This window comes from Poecile atricapillus, chromosome 33 (genome assembly GCF_030490865.1).
Source record: "Poecile atricapillus isolate bPoeAtr1 chromosome 33, bPoeAtr1.hap1, whole genome shotgun sequence".
NCBI classification, from domain to species: Eukaryota; Metazoa; Chordata; class Aves; order Passeriformes; family Paridae; genus Poecile; species Poecile atricapillus.
In genome coordinates, this window is record NC_081281.1 from 473,441 (window position 1) to 490,105 (window position 16,665).

At 64.4% G+C, this 16,665-nt stretch overlaps 3 protein-coding genes across 6 annotated transcripts; all 3 read right to left on the minus strand.

Moving 5' to 3' along the window:
• Nucleotides 1-224: 224 nt before the first annotated feature.
• LOC131590259 (mothers against decapentaplegic homolog 4-like) lies at nucleotides 225-4,919 on the minus strand. The gene is made up of 12 exons (XM_058860188.1): nucleotides 4,715-4,919; nucleotides 3,460-3,696; nucleotides 2,952-3,126; nucleotides 2,833-2,853; nucleotides 2,551-2,718; nucleotides 2,356-2,451; nucleotides 2,168-2,278; nucleotides 2,042-2,092; nucleotides 1,770-1,953; nucleotides 853-1,021; nucleotides 522-660; nucleotides 225-431 (listed from the first exon to the last, which is right to left on the minus strand). Exons 2-12 carry the CDS (start codon nucleotides 3,682-3,684, stop codon nucleotides 232-234), a joined length of 1,539 nt encoding a protein of 512 aa, XP_058716171.1. The 5' UTR covers nucleotides 3,685-3,696; nucleotides 4,715-4,919; the 3' UTR covers nucleotides 225-231.
• A 1,736-nt stretch (nucleotides 4,920-6,655) lies between these two features.
• Nucleotides 6,656-11,825, minus strand: CHTOP (chromatin target of PRMT1). 3 transcript variants are annotated; one of them, XM_058860617.1, is made up of 6 exons: nucleotides 11,610-11,816; nucleotides 10,299-10,374; nucleotides 8,848-8,998; nucleotides 7,652-7,832; nucleotides 7,193-7,330; nucleotides 6,656-6,977 (listed from the first exon to the last, which is right to left on the minus strand). In XM_058860617.1, exons 2-6 carry the CDS (start codon nucleotides 10,361-10,363, stop codon nucleotides 6,775-6,777), a joined length of 738 nt encoding a protein of 245 aa, XP_058716600.1. In that variant the 5' UTR covers nucleotides 10,364-10,374; nucleotides 11,610-11,816; the 3' UTR covers nucleotides 6,656-6,774. The 3 variants fall into 3 exon arrangements, with proteins under 3 accessions (XP_058716600.1, XP_058716599.1, XP_058716602.1); XM_058860616.1 differs by having other exon boundaries at nucleotides 7,652-7,835; nucleotides 11,610-11,814; XM_058860619.1 differs by lacking the exons at nucleotides 6,656-6,977; nucleotides 7,193-7,330 and having other exon boundaries at nucleotides 7,693-8,078; nucleotides 11,610-11,825.
• A 968-nt stretch (nucleotides 11,826-12,793) lies between these two features.
• On the minus strand, nucleotides 12,794-16,512 carry S100A1 (S100 calcium binding protein A1). 2 transcript variants are annotated; one of them, XM_058860695.1, is made up of 3 exons: nucleotides 14,715-14,863; nucleotides 13,183-13,331; nucleotides 12,794-13,082 (listed from the first exon to the last, which is right to left on the minus strand). In XM_058860695.1, the coding sequence occupies exons 2-3, from the start codon at nucleotides 13,321-13,323 to the stop codon at nucleotides 12,939-12,941; spliced, it is 285 nt and encodes a 94-aa protein (XP_058716678.1). In that variant the 5' UTR covers nucleotides 13,324-13,331; nucleotides 14,715-14,863; the 3' UTR covers nucleotides 12,794-12,938. The 2 variants fall into 2 exon arrangements, with proteins under 2 accessions (XP_058716678.1, XP_058716679.1); XM_058860696.1 differs by having other exon boundaries at nucleotides 13,017-13,082; nucleotides 13,183-13,257; nucleotides 14,715-16,512.
• Nucleotides 16,513-16,665: the final 153 nt, after the last annotated feature.

Below are 16,665 nucleotides of genomic sequence, written 5' to 3' on the forward strand. Positions count from 1 at the left end.
GGGTTGGTCCTCTCACCTTGTTTTTTTTGGCTGTTTTAAAATCCTCTTTTTGGTTTATTTTCATACAAAAGTTAAACCAGGAGGTGGAAATGGGCGCCGAGGGCCACACTTCACCCAGGCCACAAACCCCGACCCTATCCGCTAAATAACTGCTAAACCAACACATTTTTGGTCACTTTGCTTCGTTTTTTCCTCTTCTTTTTCCTCTTTTTTTGGCTGTTCCTTCCAGAGTCAGGCGTGGGCGTCGGGCAGGGCGTGCAGGACGTGGTCCAGCAGCTGCAGGGCGCGGTGCAGGTGCACCTCGATCCAGCAGGGCGTGCAGGTGATGCTGGCCCGGGGGTAGTCGGGCCCCCAGCCCTTGACGAAGCTCAGCCTAACGAGGCACAGGCGCCGCAGGTCGTCCACGCCGAGCCCCGCGGCCACCGACAGCCCTGGGGGGGTGCCACGGTCATCACGGGGGTCCCTCACGGAGGGTGGGTGGCCACTGACAGCCCCAGGGGGTCACGGCAGGGGTCACTCACCGATGGCCGGGGCGATGCCACCCACCGAGCCGGGCCCGGGGATGCTGCCGGCCACAGCAGCGGCCTGAGCGGTGGCCGCAGCCTGGGCAGTGGCCGCCTGCTGCTGCATCTGCCGGTGGCACAGCCGCAGGTCAAACACCTGGGGGGACACGGGGGGACCCCTGAGCACAGCGGCTTTGGGGTGGGGGGTACCCCAGGGCCCCCTTCGGCGTGGCCACGGGGGTCCCTCCATTCCTGGGGCGCTTCCACTGCTCCCCCGCCTGCCCAGAACCCCCCAAAACCTGGGCGCAGACCCCCCCCACCCCTCCAGGGGACCCCCGGGGACCCCGACCTTGATGTGTGCTCCGGGGTACACCTTGTGCACGGCGTCCCCGGGGGCTCTGCCGGCCTCCCTGTCCAGGTAGAAGCTCTGCACGAACACGGCGTGCTCGCTGCGGCAGCGCATCCACACGTCCCCCTCTCCGCGCCGCTCCAGCTGCACCCCCTTCCCGATGTGCAGCCTGGCCGAGACCCTCAGCAGGGACCCCCACAACAGCCCCCACCCTGTTCCAACCTGCCCCAGCCCACCCTGATTGTCCCCCCGTTATCCCCCCACTTCTGCCCTAATTATCCCCCTTACCCTAATTATCCCCCTTACCTCATTAATAATAATTAACCTCCCCCTTACCCTCGTTATCTCCCTTTTGCCCCACATCCCACCGTGCCCCCCACCCCATTTCCAGGCCTGATTCCCCCCTTGACCCCCCCATGCCCCCCTGAACCCCCATGCCCCCTGACCCCCCCAACCCCCCTCAACCCCCCATGTCCCCCTGACCCCCCATGTCCCCTGACCCCCCATGTCCCCTGACCCCCCATGTCCCCTGACCCCCCGTGCCCCCCTGACCCCACGTGCCCTCTTGCTGACCCCCCGTGCCCCCCTGACCCACCGTGCCCTCTCGCTGACCCCCCGTACCCCCTGACCCCCCAAGTCCCCCTCGACCCCCCATGTCCCCCTGACCCCCCCATGTCCCCCTGACCCCCCGTGCCCCCCTGACCCCCCGTGCCCTCTCGCTGACCCCCCGTGCCCCCCTGACCCACCGTGCCCTCTCGCTGACCCCCCGTGCCCCCCTGACCCCCCGTGCCCCCCTGACCCCCCGTGCCCTCTCGCTGACCCCCCGTGCCCCCCTGACCCCCCGTGCCCCCCTGACCCCCCGTGCCCTCTCGCTGACCCCCCGTGCCCCCCTGACCCCCCGTGCCCCCCTGACCCACCGTGCCCTCTCGCTGGCCGCGCAGCGCTGGACGTTGGAGAGCTGCCCCAGGCAGAAGCGGGCTCCCCCGGAGGGGTCCACGTAGCCATCGACCACCACGCTGGGGCAGCTGGAGGGCACCTTGAAGATCTCCCCCACCTGCACGTCCTGCTCGAAGTAGGCGATGGAGCACCAGAATTCCGGCCCTGGAAGCCGGGGGGTGGGAACGTGGATTTTAGGGGCACCCTAAAACCACAGCACCTTTGGGTGCCAAGGAGGGTGGGGGGCACTCACCAGGGTGGGTGGACACGGGGGGCTGCAGCACGGGGTTATGGTGGGGGGGCCCTGAGAGGGGAGGAGAGGGGGGGTCAGCACCATGAAGACCCCCCCCATCCCTCAGCCAGTGCCCCCCAAACCTACAGCAGTGGTTGGGGTGGTGCTGGGGGGGCTTTGGGTGGCTCCGGCTGCCGGGATGGGACCCCCCCAAAGCCGGGGTGTGGATGGGGGCACTGCTCCAGCTCAGCGGTGACCCTGCATGGGGAGACAGGGGGACATGAGGAGGGTCCCCAGGGGGGTCGGGGGGGGCAGTGGGGTGTCCCCATACTCACTGTGCTGGGGGGGTTTGGGGTACCCGTTCTGCGGGGGAGGCTGTGCTGGGGGGGCCTCGCTGTGGGGCAGGGGGAGCAGGGGGTCCTGCGGGGTCGCTGTGGGGGAATAGGGGAACGGGGGGGTCATTGTGGCTGGGGGGGTTCAGGGCGATGCCCCCAAACCCCCGCAGGGTGGGGGTTGAGGGGGGGTCTCACCTTGGGGCGCCGTGGGGAGCGCAGGGCAGATCCGGGGCACACGGGGGGGCTCAGGGGGACACCGGGGGGGCAGCGCTCGGTAGGGCAGGGCGGGGGGCTCGGCCCCCGGTTCCGGCGGCTCCATCTGCACACAGTCATGGACAAACTCCTCCTTCACCGGGCGCGGCACTGGGGAGGGCGGGGGACACACACCGGAGACCATGGGGGGCACGGGGACCCGCTGCGGGGGGCTGGGGCTGGCTCCGGGGGGGGCTCCCCGCCGCCCGCGGGCCGGGGTCTCACCTGTGCTCTGGACGCTCAGACCTGCGGGAGAGGTGGGTGGGGGGGAGATTAGGGGGTGCCGGTGACCCCCCCATGGCCAATCCCCCCCATCCCGGGGGGTCCCGGGGGTCCCTGCTCACCGCTGGCGGGGGTCCCCACGCGCTCGTAGTGGTAGGGGTTGACACAGACGCTGTCGCACTTGAGGTCGAAGGCGAATTGGCAGAATTTCACGGGTTTCAGCTCGTTTTTGTGCAGGTCGGGCCAGCGCCAGAGCCGGGCGTAGATGACGTGCGGGAACCCCTTCCTGCCGGCCACCTGAGCGAGACGGGAATTGGGGGGGGGTCCCCAAGCCAGCCCGGGGGTCCAGACATAACAACGCCCCCTCCCCGATCCCCCCGAGCGCTGCCAGACCCCGGGAGGGGCGGGCGGGGGATCCGGGCAGGGGGATCCGGGCAGGGCAGGGGGATCCGGGCAGGGCAGGGGATCCGGGCAGGGGGATCCGAGCAGGGGGATCCGAGCAGGGGGATGCGGGCAGGGCAGGGCAGGGGGATCCATCCGCTCGCGGCTTCCAGAGCTCCCCAGGACCCCCGAATTCGGGGAGGGTTGTCAGGGGTACACAAACCCCCAGCCCCCCGTGTCCCGGGGTACCTGGAGCCGCCCGTCCAGGGTGCGCTGGACGGTGACACACTGGCCGGGCTGCGCCCCGCCGGAGGTGACAGCGGCCACCAGCGCGTCCAGCTCGTCCCTCTTCTCCTTCAGCTTCCTCAGCAGGCTCTGGATGGCGCGGCGGGCGAAGGCCTCGCTGTCCCCTCCCTGCCGGTGGCACAGCAGGCTGTGCACGATGCCGGGGCCGCTGTCACTGCCCAGGGACATGGCGCTGCGGCCCTGCAAGGCACGGAGGGTTCCCGCGTGTCCCCTCGGGGACACCGAGCCGCGTGGCTGCTGGCACCGGGGACGCGCGGCACGGGGGAGGTGGTGGCACTGCCATCGGTCACCCCGGGGCTGGGTTCCGTGTTCCCTGGCTGGCTCAGCCCGAGCCCCAGAGCTTGTCCCCAGCCTGGGGAAGCCGGGGAGGGTTTAGAGAGCTGTCCCCGAGCCCGGCAGGGAGCGGGGCCGTGTCCGGTGCCGCGGGGACGGAGCCGCCGCCGCCGCCAGACTAAACAGAGCCCAGCCTGGCGCCGCTCCTTAACCCCTCTCTCTCCCCGGCTTCTCCCTTTCCTGCCTCCCTGCCAGACCCTGCCAGAGCCGGGATGCAGCGTTCCAGAGCCCTGGAAAATCCCTGGGATGGCGGCAGACACAACAAACCGCGGCTCCCTGCTCCTTATCTGGGCTGGGGAGCGAGCCTGGCTGTCCTGCCAGCCCCCCCGCTTGTCCCCCTGTGCCAGGCTCCTCCAAGATGCCACCACGGGATGGGGACACTTCTGGGGGTGCTGGAGGGACCCCAGGGAGCCTCAGCCCCCCGCCAGGCTCTGGGGTTCATCCCGGGGATCTCATCCCGGGGATCCCGGTGCTGTCTCAGCGCCAGCATTCCCTGCCCATCCTCTGCCTCTTGTTTTGGGGTGAAAGCGGTGCAAGAAGGGACCTGGGGTCCCCCCGGCTGCAGTGGATGGGTGCCAAGGGAACACTGGAAGGGTCAGAGGCAGCTCTGTCCCTTTGTAAAACTCATCCCAGCCGGGTTTGCTGGAGCTGGGCAGAGCCGGCTCGTCCCTGGCTCCATCCTCACCCCGCAGGGCCAGGACAATCCCGGCTCATCCACGCCCCGAGTCCCGGCGCTTGCCCGGGATGTTCCCGGGACACCGCGGGGCACGGGGAGGTGACAGGGGTGGCACTGGGGCTTTGAGGGGTGACAGGATCCAAAGGAGGGGACACCAGCGGGACCCGTGATGGCTCAGGCTCCACTCACCTCCGCCCCCGGCTGCCGTCACTCGCGGCCCGGCTCCCGCCGCATCTCCTCCGGCTCACGGCTGTGCCTGCAGCCCCCTGGCCTGATGTCCCCGCAGGCTCAGCCCTGTCCCCGTTCCCTGTCCCCGTTCCCTGTCCCGTTCCCGATCCCCGTTCCTGTCCCGTTCCCGATCCCGTTCCCAACTCCGGCCCTACAATAACAAAAGGAGCGGCCGGAGCGCGTGAGGCGCCGCCGCGCCGCAGCCAATGGCAGCGCCCGTAACAGCCGGGGCCTCGCCCCGCCAGCCAATCGGGGCCGCGCTCTCATGAACCGAGCCCCAGACGGGACCCGCCCCCGGCGCCGCCGGGTCCGGGAGATCCCACCGGGAATATCCCGGAGATCCCACCGGGAATATCCCGGAGATCCCACCGGGAATATCCCGGAGATCCCACCGGGAATATCCCGGAGATCCCACCGGGAATATCCCGGAGATCCCATGGGAATATCCCGGAGATCCCACCGGGAATATCCCGGAGATCCCACCGGGAATATCCCGGAGATCCCACCGGGAATATCCCGGAGATCCCATGGGAATATCCCGGAGATCCCACCGGGAATATCCCGGAGATCCCATGGGAATATCCCGGAGATCCCACCGGGAATATCCCGGAGATCCCACCGGGAATATCCCGGAGATCCCACCGGGAATATCCCGGAGATCCCACCGGGAATATCCCGGAGATCCCACCGGGAATATCCCGGAGATCCCACCGGGAATATCCCGGAGATCCCATGGGAATATCCCGGAGATCCCACCGGGAATATCCCGGAGATCCCACCGGGAATATCCCGGAGATCCCACCGGGAATATCCCGGAGATCCCATGGGAATATCCCGGAGATCCCACCGGGAATATCCCGGAGATCCCATGGGAATATCCCGGAGATCCCACCGGGAATATCCCGGAGATCCCACCGGGAATATCCCGGAGATCCCACCGGGAATATCCCGGAGATCCCATGGGAACATCCCGGAGATCCCATGGGAATATCCCGGAGAGCCCATGGGAATATCCCGGAGATCCCACTGGGAATATCCCGGAGAGCCCATGGGAATATCCCGGAGATCCCATGGGAATATCCCGGAGATCCCATGGGAATATCCCGGACCCCGGAGATCCCACCGGGAATATCCCGGAGATCCCACCGGGAATATCCCGGAGATCCCATGGGAATATCCCGGAGATCCCATGGGAATATCCCGGACCCCGGAGATCCCACCGGGAATATCCCGGAGATCCCACCGGGAATATCCCGGAGAGCCCATGGGAATATCCCGGAGATCCCACCGGGAATATCCCGGAGATCCACCGGTGGGTTCCCGGTGCTGCCCCATCCCCTCCTCTTCCCTGCGGAGTAAATTCAGAAAAATCCCGTTTCCAGAGGAAAAACCCCACAGAGCTCTGGGAATTCTCCCTCCTTGAAGCCACCAGAAGATCCCAAAGGAACAGGAACGTGTGGAAGGGGTGGGTGACAAAGCACAGACCCTTCAGTCACACTGGCTTCCACTTTTCTTTGGAAAAGTGATGGATTTTGGAGTCTCTTCTGGAAAAGAGGCATTTCCACATCGCTGAATTTCCTGTGCCGAAAGGACTCACAACTCCAAGCCCCCCAAATCCACTAAAACAAGGAAGTTTCCCACCTGCTCCAGCCCCACAGGGATTTTTGGTGCAGAACAGAAGGATCTGAGCTGTCTGGAAGGAGAACAGCCAACCTGGATTTGGCTTCAGGTGAGTTCAGTTTGCCCATCCCAAAACGTACAAATGCTGACCCCAAAAATCCAACAGCCAATCCCAAAACCCAAGGAACCCATCCCAAAACTCCAGAGGCACACAGACCCCTGGTCCACCTGTGCCTCCTCAGGGAAAAACCACCAAAAAAAATCCCAAAACCCCCCCGAAAGAACAATCCAAAAAAAGTTTAATACAACAGAGAGTATCAAAACATCCAAGAACACACTAAGCCTGAATTTTCCATCGGGGATTCCCGGCGGATCCAGCCCCCCCCGGCAGTCCCGGCCCCTCAGTCGGCGGCCTCAGGATCTGTCTGTGCCATGTAGGCGTCCAGCTCGGCGTCCAGGTGTCCCTTGGTCTTGGACATGTAGGCGTCCAGCTGGTTGTCCAGCTGCTCCTTGGTGAGCGCGGGGCGCGCCGAGCCTCTGCCGCGGCCCCGGCCTCTGCCGCGCCCGCCGAACCCGCCCCGGCCGCGCCCGGCCATGCCGCGGCCTGCGGGGACGGAGACACCGGGCACCGGTCACCGCCCGCGTGCCGAGCTCTGCGGGACCCGCCAAGCTCCATCCCCGCCCTCCCCTCCCGCTCCACTCCGGTGCCAGCCCCAACCGGCTCTGGGATTCACCGTTTGAATTCCAGGCTGGGAATTCTCGTGGCTGCGGGAAGGACGGCAGCAGAATTCCCGTTGTTCCCGAGGGCTGGGCACTCACCTCTGCCGCCGATCCCGCCCCGGCCCATGGCGCCCCGGCCCAGGCCGCCTCTTCCCGGGCCGCCGCGGCCCCTGATGCCGCCTCTCCGCAGGCCCATCCGCGGGGCGATCCCTCTCCCGCCGCGCAGCAGGGCTTGACCTGCCAGGACAGCGGGATCTCAGCCCGGGAACCGGTGTGGAAAGGGATTGGGGCAGGGGTGGGGAACAGCAGGGCTTGACCTGCCAGGACAGCGGGATCTCAGCCTGGGAACTGGCGTGGAAAGGGATTGGGGCAGGGGTGGGGAACAGCAGGGCTTGACCTGCCAGGACAGCGGGATCTCAACCCGGGAACCGGCGTGGAAAGGGATTGGGGCAGGGGTGGGGAACAGCAGGGCTTGACCTGCCAGGACAGCGGGATCTCAACCCGGGAACCGGCGTGGAAAGGGATTGGGGCAGGGGTGGGGAACAGCAGGGCACCCACCTCGGAGCGCGACCCCTCCTCGGAGCATGGCCCGGGCGCCGCGGCCCCGCAGGGCCCCCCGGGGCAGCCCCCGCTGGCCCAGGGCCAGCCCCCGGGCCCCCAGGGCTCCTCGGGCCAGCGTCCCCGCCGGCCGGCCCAGCCGCGCCTGGATGTTGCTCTTGCCGAGGCGTTGCTTCAAGCTCTTCTGGAAGAGAAGACGTGGGAGGAGGGACAGGAGTCATGCAGCAATCTGGGAGCGGGGAATGACACACAACGAGCCCCGGGGCCGTGCCTGGCAGCCAGGCCTGCACTCCCAAGCCACCAGCACGGGAATTTTTGGTCCCCTGGGATGTTTAAGGGCTGGCACCGACTGGCAGCGACTGTCGCTGCCGTGGGACTGTGAGGTGAAGCGCTCGGCAGCTCCCGGACCCCGGGATGAGCCATTTCTCTGGAAAAATAGAGAGGAGACATCAACAGCCAGCACCCGACACCCACAACCTGGGAATGCCGATGTGTTACTGATCCGAGGTGAAAAAACCGGAATCTTCTGCAAGTCCCTCCCAGGAATGTCATTTTTAGGATCATGGAATGCCATGAGTGGCAGGGATCCATCAGGATCATCCAGGCCAACTCCTGCCCCTGCACAAACACCCCAAAATCCCACCCTGTGCACCCCTGGAGCGCTGTCCAGACGCTCCTGGAGCTCTGCCAGCCTCGGGGCACCCTCAGGGGGAAGGACCTTCCCTGATCTGCAGCCTAAACCCCCAACACAGCTCCAGCCATTCCCTGGATCATCCCCTGGGAGCAGGGATTGGAGCTGCAGCGCCCTCAGCCACTCCTCGCGTGGCTCCTCCTTCTCCATCCTCCTCTTCCTCCTCTGGACATTTTCCAACACCTTTTTTTTACCGAATCCCACAAGTCTGCAGGTTGGAAAAGACCTCCCAGACCACTGAATCCAACCCTCACCTTGTCCCCAGCCCAGGGCACCGAGTGCCACATCCAGCACTGCCCTTCCCAGGAAAAAATCCTCCCAATTCCAAGCTGAGCCTCCGGCCAGGGAGCTGTGGGGAGCCAGAAGGGCCCCCCCTCCCTCCTCCAGCAGCTCCCCACACTCACCCTCCATCCCCTTCCTCTCTCTGGCCTCCTCCTCCTCCTCCTCCTCTTTCCGGAGCTGTTTTTTCCACATCCTGCAAGGCCCAAATCCCCTTTCCCCTCACCTGTTTGAGCTTCAGAGCGGCCTGCACAGACGGTCTGTTCTCCATCTGCTGGGCCAGCCGTCTGTTTCGGGCGCTGGCCAGCTGCTGCTGCTGCATGGTGGCCCGGATATTCACCGGCATCGGCTGTTTGTTCTTCAGCATGTTAGTGAAGCTTCAAGGTCGAATAAAACGGGGTTTAATTAAAGCTTAAAAGACACAATTATCGGCATTTCACGGTGCTCGGGTGGGGCTCCAGCTCCCATGAACCTTATGCAAAGAGTGGCACTTATGGGATCCCGGATCCCTCGCTGGCCGCGAGGACCGGAGAGGCAGGAATGAGGTGGAAGTTTCCAGTGGGAATGAGAAAGCCGGAGGTTAGTGGGTTTAGAGATGGCAGAAGGGGTGACAACCAGCAGGAAGCGGGGATGGGCGTGATGGGGAGGGGAGAAACAGAACAGCAAAAGCCAAATCAACATCCCCCCCAAAAAAAAAAATCTGGGGGAGAAGTGTCAAAATTCCAGGAGGTCGGTTGGGGAGACACCACGCTCGGTGTCCTCCGGTGCCAGGTTGGAAGGGATCACCTTAAAGCCTTTTCCAACCTTAACAATTCCACAGAATTCTGCCACCCAAAGCAGCTCCTGAATTCCACCCAATGGTTCTCCTGCAATGAGGCCGCTTGGGGAATTGATCTGCAGTTTTAATTCCTCAATGGAAGAGCCGACACGCAGCGAGGCGGCGAATAAAGCTCCCGAGCGGCACCCCGGCGGCTTCCTGGGAGGGCTGGCGAGCAAAACCCACCCCAAAAAACGAGGAGTTTGGGCTGATGGAGGGGGGAATGAGCCAGCAGAGGTGTCCCCGAGCTCGGGCCACACCTCCCTGCAGCACCGCTGGAGCAAAAGCTGCCCCATCCCAGCGTGTTCCAGCCCAAAGTGCCCAGCGGGACACCCGTTAGTCGTTCACAGAGGAGCCACAGGTGGGAAAACCCAGCGGGATGAGCCACGGGGAGAGCTCGAAGGACAGAGAGAGATGGAGGTGAAGCGAAGCTGTTGCCTCTTACAAGGCCCAAAAGGACCTTTGGGCCGGTTCCGGGGCCGCCGCCGGCCTCTTACAGAGCCCACCCGGGCAGGCGGGACCCTGGGGCGCGGCAGCAGAGCCAAAATACCAATGTCAAAACATGTGGGAGAGACAGGGAGGGTGTGAGGTTGGTCTCTGCTCTTACAACACATCCCACCGGATTTACGAGGCGAATCAACACTAAAATCACGGAGAAATCCCTCCGGAATTTGGCCCTTTTAACCTTGCGTGCCGCAGGGGTCGGAGGGTAAGGCGGGTGTGGAGGCACCCGCTCGCTCGACGAGGTTAAAAGAGGGCGGAAACCACGGTGGGTTTTGGATTTGGATAGTGAGAATTAAGTAAAAAAAAATAAAAAAATATGGTTTCTTAGGAGCTGAAGGTGCCGTTGGCTTCCTCACCGCTCGTTCAGAGACATCTTGGTGGTGCTCTTTAGCACGACCTTCGGTGCTGACTGTGCAGCCATCTTCAGAGAATCTGCAAAACAGGGCCCAAAAGAGGAAAATTCAGACTTTTATTACACGTTTATACCGCTAAAAATTAAAAATCCCTTCCATTCTGACTCCTTAGGTGGAGGAAATCAAGATTAGGGCAGGTTATGCATAATATATTAATTTATTTTCAGTGATTTTTAGCCCTCTGCCAGAATTTTTCCGTTCTGATTCTGGGATTTTTTATGTTTTTTAATCCTCTTCGAGTTTTAATCAATCAGGGAGTTCCTTTATTTCCCCCTTACCAAAATTTTATCTTTTTACAGTGAATGTTTCAGCAATATTACAAGGAATAATAAAAAAAAACAGCAGGAAGATGGCAACCAAATGCCATCTTCAGGGCAAAGATGCAAAACAGAACTGAAGACATCAAATTTATACAATTATTATATATTTATATGAGAAACATTAAGAAACCTCTGTTCTGTGCGGAGAGAATTAAGAATGAGGCAGGTAATAGATATTGTATTTATGTATTTTTAATGTTTTCTAGCCCTTTACCAAGTTTAATAAACGTGGGAGTTAATTTTTACTAAAGGTAAAATAAAGTATCTTTTTACAGTGAATATCTTACCCTTTTTGAGTAATAACACAGAAATAAAGCTGTAAATGGCAACCAAGTGCCTTTAGCACAGTGACACATCCACATTTCCAATGTTCTCATTATTAACAAGGTACAAGCCCCAGTTTTAAGGGCACAGTGAATAAAATCTGGAATAAAATTCCACGGTGATGCTACAAAAGCATAACATCCTTTAAAAACACACAGGTTTCACCTCCCTCAGTGCAGGGATTTAAATCCCCCCCAGTGCTGGATGCTACAGAAACATGCTGAGTTCCAGCCCCCGAGCTCTGCGGATCGATTAATTAATTTAATTTATAATTAGCAGCAAATTTAACGGGTGGATGACGGCCGGGATGCGCTCACTCTGTAATACCCTCAAAAAACCGCTTTATTGAGAGGATTTACGGGCAGAAATCGAGACAACAGAAATCCTTACTCCTGTCTTAAATTATTTTTAACACAGAGCGGCTTCTTCTATTTGAAGTGGCTTTTGAAGCGTTTTTTTTCCTGAGGAAAAAAACCACAAACCCGCTCCGCCCCCCTCGGCTCCGGAGCCCGGTCAGGGGGAAAAGCCCCGACCCTGAGGGGGCCCCCCCGGGCCATGAGGGGACCCCCCGGGCCCTCCGGAACGCCCCGCCCCCGCGCCGGCCACTCACCGAAGCACACGGTCGCCAGGTCTCCGGTGGCTCCGGCGGGCGGGCGGGTGAATGCGGGGCCGGTGCGGGGCCGGTGTGGGGCCGGCGCGGGGCCGGGGCTGGCGCTGAGCTCCGCCCGCTCCCGCCGCCGCCGCCGCCGCCGCTTCTCCCTCAGCCGCCCGCGACAAAATGGCGCCGGCGCCGCTCCCGCCCCCGCCGAAATGGCGGCCGCGCGCTGGGCCACGCCCACTGCAGCGCGAGCCCCGCCCCTGCGCCGTGGTTGGTGCGGCCCCGGAGGGGGCGGGGAAAGGGGCGGGGCAAAGGGAGGCGGGAACGTTCTGGCGGGAATCGGGGTGGGGCGGCCGTGACGTCATAGGGAGCGATGTCGCCATGGATTCGTCATGGAATTCTGGAGGGAACCGCGGGAGCCATGGAGTCATGGAATCACATGGAGGCGGAACCCCCGAACCCCACGGAACTGCGGGGGCGTGAATTCCGTGTCAGCTTTATCGGCTCCATCGACAGTTCCGCTGCCATGGAGTCGTCACGGACCCTCGGAATTATGGAATCACAAAATAAAGACTCCTGGGATCATAGAGGATCCGGGGATTATGGAATTGTGGAGTTGGAAGGGATCTGTAAGGTCCAGCCCCTGGCCCAGCACACTCCCAGTGTCCCACCGTGTCCTTGGGGACCCTGTCCCCCTGCTCCTTGACCCCACCATCCCTGGGAGCAGCCCCTTTCCCGCTGTCCATCCCAGCAGGATCCCGAGCGAGGATCCGAGCCGGGATCGCGGGCGGATGATGGCGCTGGTGGCCCTGGTGGGGCCCTTGGCCACCATCCCATCCCACTGGGCCAGGAGATCCCAACCGGTTCCTCCAGCCCCGCAGGCGCGGTGCCGGCGCCTCTGGAGCCACCTGCAGCGAGTCCCAGCCTGTCACCCCCTTCCCAAAGCCCGCTGCTCCCGTGTCCCACACCCCGACACCGGCCGGGATCACCCGCCCCGGGGTCACCCTGCCCCGGGTGGATCCCAGGGTGGATCCAGGGTGGATCCAGGGTGGATCCAGGGGTGTCTCCAAGCTCTTGGGATGACCCAGGGTGGCCTTTCCCCGTGACCCCAGAGTGGGAATATTCCCCGGGGTCACTCGCAGGGGGACGGGGCAGGAATCCCGATGCCGGGAATGAAGGAGCTGACAACACCCCTGGGCCTGGGTCGGTGCCTTTATTGTGGAGCTGGATCCCAGCGGGATCCCCTGGGAGTGCTGGGGAGCGGAGGGGGTGAGCTGGGGGGTGGCTGGGTGGGGGACTCTGGATTTTGGGAGCCCTCGTCCGGCTGTGGCAGCAGGGGGGTCAGGCGTTCTCCCAGAAGAAGGTGTTGCAGGCCACGGTCAGGGCGGCCACCAGGACCACGAATTCCTGGAAATCCACCTCCCCGTCGCCGTTCTCATCCAGGTCCTGCATGATCTTCTCCACGGCCCCCGCGTCCTTCTGGGTCTGGGGGGGCACAGGGTGAGCCCCGGGGCCGGGCAGCCGCCGTTCCCCCAGGGGATGGGGGAAAGGGAGACCCCCAGGCCCCCAAACTGGTCCCAGTTACCTCCAGGAAACATCCCAGCTCGCTCTGCAGCAGCTCCTTGAGCTCCTTCTTGCTCAGCTTGTACTTGTCGCCCTCCTTGCCCGAGTAGTGGTGGAAGACATTGATCAGGGTCTCCATGGCCCCTTCCAGCTGCGATCCCATGGCTGCGGCTGCGGGACCCCCAGCACGTCACCCGGCAGCCCCCCCCTGTCCCGGTGCCACCCCCGAATGTCACCACCCGCCCCCCTCTGGGCAGGAGCGGGGGGTCTGGGGGGGTTCCCGGGGGCTGGGGGGGTTCCCGGGGGCTGGGGGTGCTGGGGACAGAGGCACCTGTGCTCACCTGAGCTCCCCGTGCTCCGAGTGCGCCCGCCCGGCCCCGCCGGGCACGTTAAATAAGCTCCAAGCCCCCTCCCTCCGGGAGGATCCGATACCGGGGCTGGACAGCCCGGCTGGCACCGCCGGCCACCCCCGCGGGGGCCGCCTTTGGGGGCCACAGCCCCCGGGGTGACCCCGGGCAGCAGCACCCCCGGAGCCCCCGGGCAGGGACGGGGCGACAGCGGCACCTCAGGGGGCTCCCGGTGCCACCCCCGGGCTCCCCTCGCCACCCCCGGGATGCTCCGGGATGCGGAAAAACCGGCGAGAGGGTCGGGACGGGCACCGGGATCCCTCCCCGGGGTCAATCCCCGCCGGGGACCCCCGGGTGACCGAGGTGGCCACGCCGTGACCCCGCGGTGTCACCGGCGGCATCCCCCATCTGTCAGCACCGCGGGGCCGCAGCCGCGGGGCCGCAGCCGCCGCCAGCCCCGCTCCCGGCACCGATAAAGGTATCCGGTGTCCTCGGGCTCGCCACGGGAGCCAGCGGGGCCCGGGGGGAGCGGCGGGGGCTATCGGGTGACTCCGCGGGGCCCCCCGCGCTCTCAAAGGCCTCTTGTCCGGCTGAAAAGGCCCCACAATCCCGGGCCAGACGTTGCTCCAGCAACGCCTCGGCCAAGAAACCGGATTCCGAGCTGGCCTGGGTGATGCTGATAATCCCGCGGATCCCGTTACGGCCCCGGATCTGCCCGGGCCGGACCCCCGCAGCCTCCCCGGCTCCAGCATCCCTGGGGAGCTCAGCACCCCAAATCCCTCAGCCCCCAAATTCCTCGTCTCCCCCTCTCTGGGAGCTCCCCCCGCAGGAGCTGGGACCCCCCTCAAGCCGGAGCTGAGTTTTCACAAGAGCCGGGTGGTGCCGGGCTCTTCCTGCCGGCTTCCAGCCCTAATTTGGGGTTAATTACACCCTGCTGCCTCTGTTTCCATCTCCCGCACTTCCTGTCCCCGTGGCTGGGGAGGGCCCTGCCTGGGGACCCCAAAACTGCCGGTCCTGGGGGGCCAGGACCCCTCCCCTGCCCTGGGAATGGGGAAACCGGGGGGTCCTGGATGGATGTGGGGGGTCCCGGCTGGAATTGGGGGTCCCGGCTGGAATTGGGGGTCCCTGCTGGCCACAGCTCCCATTTTGGGGTGTGGGGCAGGGCCGGGGGGGCTGGGGCTCCGGGAGGGGCCCCGGTGGCACTCACTCGTTGTGTCCCTGTCCCCGGAAGGGCTCGGCAGCTCGGGGAACGTCACTGGGGCAGCAGCTGCTTGTGACAGCGCCAGGCCACCCCCAAAAATAACCCGGGCCACGCTCCCTGCCAGGCGGGGACAGAGGGGACAGAGCCAGGACCGCCGGGCGCTGCCCCGGCCGGAGCGTCCGAGCGCTCCCGAGGCTCCGGCCGCGCATTCCCAGAGCCCCAAACTCCTCGGGACAGCAGCACCGAGGTGCCCCAGGCTGAACCCCAACACTGCCGGGGTGTCCCGGAGCCCGCGGCCGGGCCGGAGCACGCCCGGCTGGCACATTCCCAGGAGCAGCTCTTTCCAAAGCGGGAGCAGCGAGGGACATGCCAGGAGCTTTACACACAGCTTGGAACAGGTTTCAGCCACCGCGACTCCCCTGCTCCACTTTGACCCAGCTAAACCAGTTGCTCCAGTTGCCGGTGCCGGGGCTGGGCCGATCTTGTCTCCCCATCCCATCGCCGGGGCTCTGGAAGAGCCTTTTCCATCCTTGGGAATGGGAGGAGCGGCAGTGGCCGGGCTGGGGACACCGCGGTGGCTCTGGGGACACCAGCGGTGGCTCTGGGCACCTGCTGCTGCCCCACGGCCCCTCCGAGCAGCCCCATGGGACCAGCAGGAGCCACTGGCGGGCCGGACACCGCGGTGGCCACAGGGACCAGCCCTAGCTGGGGTTCCCAACCCTGACAGGTTGTGGACAAGCCCAGGAATGTGGAAGTGGACACTGACCCCTCCCTGGGGGATGGACGTGGTCACTCTGTCACACAGGGTCCTCTGCTCCTGTGTGGCCCAAGTCCCTGTGCGGGCCCTGTCCCCAGATGGTTCCTGTCCCTCCATGGTCCCTGTCCCTGTCCCCAAATGGCCTCGGTCCCTGTCCCCAGATGGCCTCGGTCCCTCCAGGTTCCAGCGGTCCCTTTGTTGTCCCCTCCTGACCTCCTCGGGGTCCCCGAGGCCGGGTCAGCCCCCCCTGCCCGTGGGGACGGTCCCGCTGGGAATCCCGGGGTGACAAAAACCCTGGAGGCGCCTTTCCCACGTCCCCCTCCTGTTGTGGGGCCACCGCAGCCTCTGCCCCTTCCTCACCCCGTCCCGGCTCCCGGAATTCCAGGGCCGGGGAGTCACGGGCCCGCCTGGCTCCGGGGCCGGTGATTCACCCCAAACCTGTCCCGCTCCTGACTCAGCCGCCGCTTTCCCAAGAGACCATCTCGGTCCCCTGACGTGGGGCTCTGTGGATGTCCCAGCCCTGTCCCCCCGTCATCCCGGGGCCGGATGGGGCTGCAGGAAGCCAATTCCTGTCCCGTGAGTTGGGTGACAGGGTGGGGACAGGGCCACCCCAGCCCGTGGGAGCCTCCCCGAGCCCTCGGAGCGGCGCAGCGAGGGCTCAGCACAACCCGGGGACCTCCCTGCCCTCGCTCCCCAAAACTCCCCTGGGGCTTTGGGACCCCAAATTCCCGTGTGTTGCCCCCCGGGGGGGCTGCTCGCCTCAGTCTCGCTCTTTGTCACAGCTGCGGGTGAGGTTGGGGACATTGGGGACAGACTGGGGTCCCCCCGGGTGCGGGACCTGCTCGGGGTCCCTGTGGGAATGTGGGACACGTGCCAGGGCTGCCGTGTTATAAATACCCACTGATTAAAGGGGAGCGCTCGGGCCCTCCCAACCCCCTAATTAATTTGGATTAATTAATTTTCACAGAGCCCACTATTAATAGGGATGTTGCCAGCGGGCGGCTGAGTCACAACTCTCACTCGGTGCGGGTCGAGCCGGGCCCTGGGTCCGTGACAGCGGGCGGGGATGTGACAGGGATGGGACAGGGATGTGGCAGGGATGGGACAGGGATGTGACCGGGGCTCGGGGGTCACCTCCCTGTCCCCTCCAGGGGGGGAGCTGGGGGTGACACCTGCCCTGCACCCTTGGAGTGCCCCTCA